Here is an 8,871-nt window from a genome sequence, read left to right as displayed (position 1 = left end):
TTTAAATTATTTTATAAAAAAGGTGTTTGCTACGGTACGATAATAAATTTATACGTATCAATACGTTTAAAATATGGACAAATAACAATAAGACATGTGGAATTTATTTTCCACGTCAGCATTTAATTTTTTTTTTTAAATATATAATATATCATCATTTTTACTAAAATAACCTTTTAATTAAATAAAAATAAAAAATATTTATTTATTTAATTTTATAAAAAAACTTAAACATCCTTCCTTTATTTGATTAGACAAAAATACCTTTTGAATACCCCTATCTTAACAGTTTCTCCCCAAATCAAAAAAGGAAATTGAAACAGAAACCCTAGCTTCTCCACCACCGCCGCAAGGACTGTCGCCGTCCGTCGCTCTCAGGCACTACCATCGTCGTCTGGTCATCCGTGCTTCCTCCTTCTTCAAGAATCGCAGCTTCTTCTTCCTCGACCTCGGCGCGTCAGTTCCTGGTATTCATCTGCTCCATCGCGCTCCTGCCGCCGTCCGTCGGGCGCTCAGTCACCATCGTCTTCGTCTGGTCGTCGCAGATTCTTCCAACCCACCACCGTCTTCTGAGTTGTGTTCGTCGCCTGGCCTCTGTCTCCGTCATGATTCTGCCCCCCTCTTCTCAGACTGCTCAGAAGAAAAACCCATCTCCATTCCAGTTTCCTTCCTTCGAGTTCAGAGAGCAGAAGCTCAACCAAGAAAAAAACCTTAGACTTCGACGGTCAGTTCACTGCTAACTTCTTCTGCGTTTTTTATTTATGCCATTTTCAATGATTATTTGATTACTGAATATTTGAATGTTTTGTGTTTTAATTTTTATTGAATGATTATTTGATTACTAATGAGCTCTAGTTCTACTGTGTTGCTATTTTTGTGTGTTGTGATATTTTTTTGAATGAGCTTCTGCTGTGGTGCTGTTTTGTGTGTTGCTGTGTTGCTTTTTTACGTGTTCTTTATTTTTTATTGACATGCATCTGAGTGATATCACCACTGTAACTTAAGTACTAAGTATTGTAGTACTTGATTTTAGTTATGATTTTTAAATTTCTTGATTCTTGGTTGGCATATTTTCTGCAGTTCTCTAATATTCTCTTGGTTGCTATTCTTGATTCTTGATTATTGTTATAATTTTTTAATGCTTCTATTTTTTCCTGTTCTGTACTTGACTTGATTCTGTTCTTTGATTTTTTATTCTTGATTCTTGATTTTTCACTGCATCTATTATGATTCACCATAGCACGCTATTTGATGTTATTTCATATACGAGTGTTTCATTTATATCATAATTAGTAATACAACTAAATCTTTGAAGTTTGGCTAATTATAATTCATAGAGCATGTTACAAATCATTTTTATAAAACTCATAAGAAAATTGAAAAGCTGCATGCCTATTGAAAGTTGAAACCAAATTAATAGTACTGTTTTAACTCTTTCCTAGTAGTCAATAGCAGAAATAGGCATTTGGTTTAAATATGCATGTAATGTTACAAAGAATTTGATCCTTGTTACTTATCTAGCTTAAATTTGTATTGTTTTTACCTTCTTGACTAAACAGATTTTTGTCTCTCTTAATGACTTTTTGTTTATCACTGTAAAATTGATGAGCAAACCAGAGAGTTTTAAGGAACTAAGACAGCGATGAAAGAAGGAAATACTTGCTATTTAATTCTTTGTTGATTGTCATTATCAATCTTATATTTGGTTTAATATTTCTTCAATGTCATTATCACATGTTCTCTTAGGTTTTGAGTGGATGTGATTTTGGGTTTTACTTATTTGTTATCTCTCTGCTTTGGTCTTTAGATTTCAGTGGATATGCTTATATTCAGTTGCATAGAAAGATAATATGCTGTTGCTTACCAACTTTTATTGATGGCAGAAACTAGGAGAGCTTATTTATTTATTTGTTTATTCATTTAATTTTTGTTCCTTTGCTCATTTTGTTTTCATTCATTTAAGTTTAAATTTCGAGGGAGCTAATGAAGGTTTCCCAAATATACTCCATTTTGGTCAAATTTGGATCTCTTTTGGTTTGAATCTAGTTAGGCCACTTTCGGCATCTCATTACCGATTTAGCACACAACTGGAACTAACTTTTACTAGGCAGTATTGTATACCCTTAACATAAGTGTTCGAAAATTCTCTGGGTTTATTCATTTATTTTTAGCTTAACTTTTTCTTTAATAAACCGGATATTCTGGTCCTGGTTGTTATTATTTTGGCTAACGTTGATTGAAGATTTGGTTTCCTTTTATTATTCTCATTATGCAAGTGGGATGTAGTTTTGAATTTTTTGCAGTGATTTTGTACATAGTGGTAGTTGAAGAGAAGAATTGTTGTTTTTTTTTTCCCTCATAAGATGAGGCAAGTTGTTTCATATATAGAATCTGGTCAATTGAAGCTTAAAATTATGTTCAATAGTTATTCTGTCTTGTTGTATCCAAAAGTTATACTCTTATTTGTAAATATGTAAATGTCTTAATTGTTTATTTATTTAATATTATATGACATTATGTTGATCACTTGCAGATTCTGCAGAGAAGCCAACATATGTTAGGTTTCTTGTATCAAACTCTGCAGCTGGTTCTGTTATTGGAAAGGGTGGTTCAACCATCACTGATTTTCAGTCACAATCTGGGGCACGAATCCAGTTATCACACAACCATGAATTCTTTCCTGGGACTACTGATAGGATTATCATGGTATCTGGTGGAATAAATGAAATCCTAAGAGCTGTTGAACTTATTCTGTCTAAGTTGCTCAGTGAGGTAATTTATGATGTCAATTTGATTGGTAATGAAGAAAATGAAAACATGTATTACAATTTCCTGTTTTCCTGAAAGTTATTTACCTTGTGTCATTAGCTTCAAAGTGAGGATGAAAATGATGCTGAGCCAAAAACAAAAGTGAGACTCATCGTTCCAAATGGTTCTTGTGGTGGTATAATTGGCAAGGGAGGTGCTACCATTAGGTACTATTGCTTTTCCTCATTAAGTTATCTATTTACAATTTTTTGAAATATGTACAGATAAAAGTAGTTGTTGATACTATCATACTACTATGTCTTAATTTATGATTCTGGGTGTATTGTGATTTCATGTGGTTCTTTGGTGTTTCAACTTTTATTTCCCCTTGCTTCCCCTAAATTATGTCAGAAAAGAGAGAGTTCTTAATTGTAGGACCCTTTCTCTTTGTTTTTAAATTACACATGATTGGTGATGAAAGCTTAGAGCATAAATTCTTGCCTTTGGTCAGGTCATTCATTGAAGAAGCTCAGGCTGGAATTAAGATATCTCCTCAGGATAATAATTATTACGGACTGAATGATAGGCTAGTGACACTGACAGGAACTCTTGATGATAACAAATGCTTCAATACGTGATGTACAGTTAGATTCTGCTCATGTTCAGTTTTATAATTCTAGTGATGCTCAGACTTTACTTGAAAAGGAAGAAGAAAATACTAATTCTAATATCCTTCCTACAAGTGTTGATAGAACTGAAGTATCGCCATCACAAGGTGAGTATGAAGATCTTGAAAGGGTGCTATCTCGAGATCTTTCAGGCCTAGATTTGTCTGACCAAAACAATGAAGTTACTGATGAAAATGGTTTTACTTTTAACCCAAGCCAATTGACTGGGAAAAACTATGCCCCTTGCTCGACTTATGTTCATGGTTTTTGATTGTATTGGCTGATATTGATCTATACAAAGTTATTCTTTTTCTTTCACTTTTCAGTTCTTGACTAGATAATTAATAAAAAAAATGACATTCTGCAAAGATGTTGAATGATTGCAATTTAAAATAGTGTTAATTGAACTGCAATTATCATATAACCATTTAAGTATCTAAATCATTGCTGATAAATTAACAGAGAATACCATAACAAATTTTGGTCAGGACAATCATTCATTGTGGGGTGGCTATAAAAGCCTAAACATAAAAGCAACTCTAGGAAGGCAAGAAATGATTATCAATGGTTAAAGAAATTGAATCATGCATGACCTGATTTGAAATAATTAACACTACTTTATGAAGGATATGACCTCAAAAGTTCCACTTCATGTCAAGGAAAGGCAAATAACAGAGAAAAAAGAATTTAACTTTCTTGGCCAAAGATATACCAAAGCAGTGTAACATTTATTTCTGGTACAAATAAAAGAAGGAAAAGCAAAGCCATTAAACCAAACCATTCTGCCACTTGGAAAGCAATTTGGAAGTAGCAGATTGGGAGTTCTGTGTTTTGATTTGCCGCAAAAGAAGACAAAAATTATGATTTGATTGTGTTTTGAGTATGCTTTTAGGTATTAGAGCATGATTAGTGAAGGCCAAGAAAATTAAGTAGCTTTTTGATTATTTTACAAGAAATTTTGTACACTATAATCTAAAATATGATATCAGAGCTTCTCTAGTTCTAAACTTTATGCCTACCTATCTAGAAAGAACTCAACACTACATAATGTCATAAGAATCAAGAAAACAATTTTTACATGAATATGAACATGAATATTTTGTATAATCTTTAATATATGCTATTTGATTTACAATGTTATATAGATATTTATGAATATTCACTTGGGATTAATTAGTTAATTAATTTAAAAAGAATTACTCTAAAAGATTGTTAAGGAGATTTAATTATTAAAATATTGATTCTTAACTATTTTTTTTATTTAGTTTTTATAATTTTTATCTTAAAAATTTTTATTTTTTCTAAAATTTTGGTAATTTTTATTATTTATTTATTACTTTATGATCCTTTGTCTTTTTTTCTCGTCAGGTAAAGATCATAAAAATAAAAAAATAAATAAAAATAAATAAATAATTAATAAAAATTACTAAAATTTTAAAAAAAATAAAATTTATCAACATAAAAATTATAAAAAATAAATAAAAAATAATTAAAGATATATTTATCTCCTTACAAAAAGATTTGATTCGTTTTGTTAAATATTATAAAAAGATTTGATTCGTTTTTTTAAATATTATAAAAAGATTTGGTCATTCTTAATAATTTTAGTATTAAAGGTCTTTTTTAATAATTAAATCTTTCTAACGGTCCTTTAGAATAATTTTTCCTTAAAAATATTACATATTTATTGTCACGTTGAATAATAAATTTAAATAATAATATCTATTATGAATAATTTCGACATAAAAATAATAAATTTACAATAATATATAATTTTAAAAATATTATATAATTATTATTAAATATTACGTATTTATTATCACATAGAATAATAAAGTTAAAATTAGCATGTTTTGGTAATGTTATGATCTTTTAAAAAAATAAATATTTATTAATAAATATTATGTATTAATAGGCAAAGCTTTCTACATTATATTATCATGGACAATATAATATCAATTTAAAATAATAAATTTAAAGAATAATATCTATTTTAAATAATTTGTAAATAAAAATAATATCCACTTTAAATAGTAAATCTTTTTAAATTACAATAATAGATACATATTCTTTATAATTATATTATATGATATATATATATATATATATATATATATAAAACAATAAAATCTTTTTAAAAGATATTTTTCGATAATAAAGAATAAACAAACAAAATTTTATTCTATATATAAAAACACTCCTCAGTATATCATTAGCAAATTATATTCACATTATAATTCTAATTGTGTTACATATATGTTTGAGTGTTTGATATGGGTAAGCGAGAATCATCCGGATCACCTCAACGTATAGTTTACAATAGAGATACAAGAGATGTTAGCATTAATGCTATTGATAACCAACTCTTATATTATTCGTACTTGAACCATATATCTCGCATGCCCCAATTTTTGTATTCTATCTACCCCGATTTTTATACTGCTGCAGTATATTCTAACCAATATCCGACAACCATGCATCCATCACTATACAACATATTCCCACCATCATTTATTGTAGGTCCAACTGTCACAAATTTTCAACCTCCTACTTTCTTATATCCTTTTCAATCTACTAATCCAAGAGATTCAGATGAAATTCTTAAACTGCTAAAGTCTCCACAACATCATTAGTCTGACTCTGGTACATAAAAAGGCATCAAAACAGACAAGTGTACGCGATAAGAAGATATCTACGGCCAAGAGAAGAATTGTCTGGAATTCACATTTGTCTGAAAATAAGGTTGATGTGAAGGCTGCCTCCATTAAAGGCAATTTTTCAAAAAATAAAAAAACTCCACCAGGGACCTCACACAAATATCTAACTGAGGAGCAAAAGGCACTCTTAAAAAAGAGTACACCAAGTGGATATTCTATTAGCATGCCTACCCTAAACCAGAAAAAAATCGAACATAATAAACGGAGAATTGAATGGCCATCAGTAAGTTCTCATATCACAGTCATTCGCATGAATCCTCTACGGTTACATAACTTATTGATCTCATCAATTTTTTTTTGCAGTGGATCCCGATTTTATTTAAGCCTCCTGCATACATGGATTTGGATGACTTAGATATTAAAATGGCAACCTATGTGTTTGCACCAAATAAACGAAGGTTAAATATCTCATTATCTATCTACTAAAAATTTTAAAAATAGTTCAATATTAATGGAATTCGTATTTGTAGTGATGAGGTATTGGCGACAATAAACAAATTTAGCAGAACTCGTGACAATTTCAAGTCATTAATTCCCAAGGAGCGGGTACATGGGGATGTAAGTGCATAATTAAGCTGCTATCTCTAGCATACTTTAATTCCTAATATATTTATTATTTACCACATAGGTGTTAGATTTGGTGGTTACTATGCTAACTATGCAGGAGAAAGAAATAGGATGTCAAACAAACTGGTATTTGCCAGTTGTGTTTTCGGTACGCAATGTCTTTTTCAGGCTTGTTACCGTTTTTATTTATTTTATCTTATTACTTAATTGGTGTCACTGACTTAGCCCCTAACTATTAAATTCAGCAATTCATACTGCAATGTGATACCAAAATTGAAGTTCTGTTTAAATATTGCCAAAAAGAATTTATGGAAAAAGTTGATGAAGGTCTAAAAAAGGTATATGATTTATTGTATTTTTAATTTTGTTTTATTATTTAATGGCATTTATCTTTATGAACTGATCTATACTTTTTTTTAAAAAAAATTGTATCTAGTAATATTCTAATACGTGAAAGTTGGTACTAGATTTTTTTACCTGTCAACGAGAACAACACACATTGGTATCTGGCTGTTTTTGATTTGTGCAATCATCAAACAATTCTGCTAGACTCCCTACCGATTGCTACAAATAAAGAGCAAAAGAGATCAAGTATAGTAAAGCTGGTAAATTAACTTTTTCCCATTTTCACTTTTATGACATTTTTTTTAGGTTTCAAATATCGTCCTTTATTTAATTTTTTTCCTATATAAATAGGCAAAATATATGGAAGATATGCTCCAGTATGACTCGTTCTATAAATACAACATTCCGTTCAGGCTAAGGATACTTGATTTTGCATTTGTGGATATGCTAGAAACAGGAGAACAAGCTCCTGGCTCGTAAGGAATATCTGTATTTGTGTTTTCCTCTTTCAAATTTTTATCTGCATAAGCTAACCGCGTCTTATTTAACATAGTAATGATTGTGGGGTATGGGTGGCAACTTGGATGACAAACTACAGGAAGACGTATAGTTATACAATAAATGTAATTTTTTTTTGCTAAAAAAAATAGTACTTCAATTGCTAATGTGTATGGTTTTATTGGTAACCTAAAATATTTATATTTTTCAGGTTAATCATGGTACAAGGATGCGACTTGCGTTGGATTTGATTCTAAGGCCCCACAACTTGATGCTGCATAATGTCATTGAATCTGCTACCAGGAATTACAATAAGTATAAACAAAATGAGTCAAACAAAAATTAAATAATCGTAATTGTCATGTAGTCATGTTTAGATTATATTAACTACTAAGACTTGTTAGTTTCATCTCTTTTACTTAAAAAATTATTATGCACTATATTTTTTATGGACTTTTGTTGAAAATTATTGTTTCTGTCTTTCGTTCGATTATAGTTGAATTTAGGTGAAGCTTAATTTTCACTCTAGCATTTTGATTCCTTGAACCACTTCTGTGTTGTAAGCTTAATTGAAAATTTGATACTAAAATATATTAAGCATTTTAAAATAAAAACAACATGAGAGAATGGTTATAATCTATCTTCTGAAAATCGGTTCGGACCGGCCAGTTGAACCGATTGAACCATGAACCGCTACAAAAAATAACTCAGACAAATGTTAAAACCCCTAATCTCAAAAACCGCAATTGAACCGTCGAACCGGCCAAGAACTGGTCGGTCGAACCGAACCGTCACCTGGCCAGATTTTTGGAATAAGGGAAAAATGCCAAGTTCTGAAAACGGTTCGAACCGACTGGTCAAACCAGTCAAATCGTGAACCGGAAGAAAAAGCTGTTCGGACCAAGATTCTGAAGACCGGTTCGAACCGGTCGGTCGAACCGTGTACTGGTATAAAAAATGAATCGGTCATATATCAAAACCGAAAGATTCAGAAACCGTCGTTGGACCGTCGAACCGGTCGAAAACCGATTGGTTGAGCCGAACCGGGACCCGACCGGTTTTCTAAAATTTGCTCAAAACAGCGCCGTTGGTTAGAGGAACCCTAACCAGCAAGGGTTTGAAAACTGGTTCGAACTGGCTGGTCAAACCGATGGTAAAAGCGATTCGGACAGATGCCAAAACCGGGGATTTAAAAAATCGCCATTGGACCGTCGAACCGGCTGGGAACCGGTCGGCCGAACCGAACCGCGACCCGGCCGGTTTTTTAAAATTTCTCCAAAACGCTGCCGTTTGGATTGAGGAACTCCTTACCCAACGTCCCACTCCCA

At 31.2% G+C, this 8,871-nt stretch overlaps 2 protein-coding genes across 2 annotated transcripts; both read left to right on the top strand.

The window, feature by feature from the left end:
* Nucleotides 1-279: 279 nt before the first annotated feature.
* On the top strand, nt 280-3,734 carry LOC107608125 (protein BTR1-like). The gene is made up of 4 exons (XM_016310012.3): nt 280-724; nt 2,534-2,772; nt 2,869-2,975; nt 3,260-3,734. The coding sequence occupies exons 2-4, from the start codon at nt 2,704-2,706 to the stop codon at nt 3,384-3,386; spliced, it is 303 nt and encodes a 100-aa protein (XP_016165498.1). The 5' UTR covers nt 280-724; nt 2,534-2,703; the 3' UTR covers nt 3,387-3,734.
* A 3,274-nt stretch (nt 3,735-7,008) lies between these two features.
* Nucleotides 7,009-7,889, top strand: LOC148550402 (uncharacterized). The gene is made up of 5 exons (XM_088494480.1): nt 7,009-7,038; nt 7,168-7,305; nt 7,397-7,521; nt 7,599-7,668; nt 7,755-7,889. Exons 1-5 carry the CDS (start codon nt 7,009-7,011, stop codon nt 7,887-7,889), a joined length of 498 nt encoding a protein of 165 aa, XP_088350606.1.
* Nucleotides 7,890-8,871: the final 982 nt, after the last annotated feature.

This window comes from Arachis ipaensis, chromosome B7 (genome assembly GCF_059453495.1).
Source record: "Arachis ipaensis isolate K30076 ecotype BB chromosome B7, ASM5945349v1, whole genome shotgun sequence".
Classification (NCBI taxonomy): Eukaryota; Viridiplantae; Streptophyta; class Magnoliopsida; order Fabales; family Fabaceae; genus Arachis; species Arachis ipaensis.
The sequence above is the reverse complement of the archived record's forward strand: the minus strand, read 5'-3'. Positions and strand labels throughout refer to the sequence as shown.

Bases quoted from the DNA above. Each gene is read 5' to 3' on its own strand.
- LOC148550402 (XM_088494480.1), top strand. From the start codon at position 7,009: ATGGAAAAAGTTGATGAAGGTCTAAAAAAG. The intron at 7,306-7,396 runs GTAAATTAACTT...CTATATAAATAG, and splicing joins GATCAAGTATAGTAAAGCTG to GCAAAATATATGGAAGATAT. The intron at 7,669-7,754 runs GTAATTTTTTTT...TATATTTTTCAG, and splicing joins CGTATAGTTATACAATAAAT to GTTAATCATGGTACAAGGAT.
- LOC107608125 (XM_016310012.3), top strand. From the start codon at position 2,704: ATGGTATCTGGTGGAATAAATGAAATCCTAAGAGCTGTTGAACTTATT. The intron at 2,773-2,868 runs GTAATTTATGAT...TTGTGTCATTAG, and splicing joins TGTCTAAGTTGCTCAGTGAG to CTTCAAAGTGAGGATGAAAA. The intron at 2,976-3,259 runs GTACTATTGCTT...GCCTTTGGTCAG, and splicing joins AAGGGAGGTGCTACCATTAG to GTCATTCATTGAAGAAGCTC.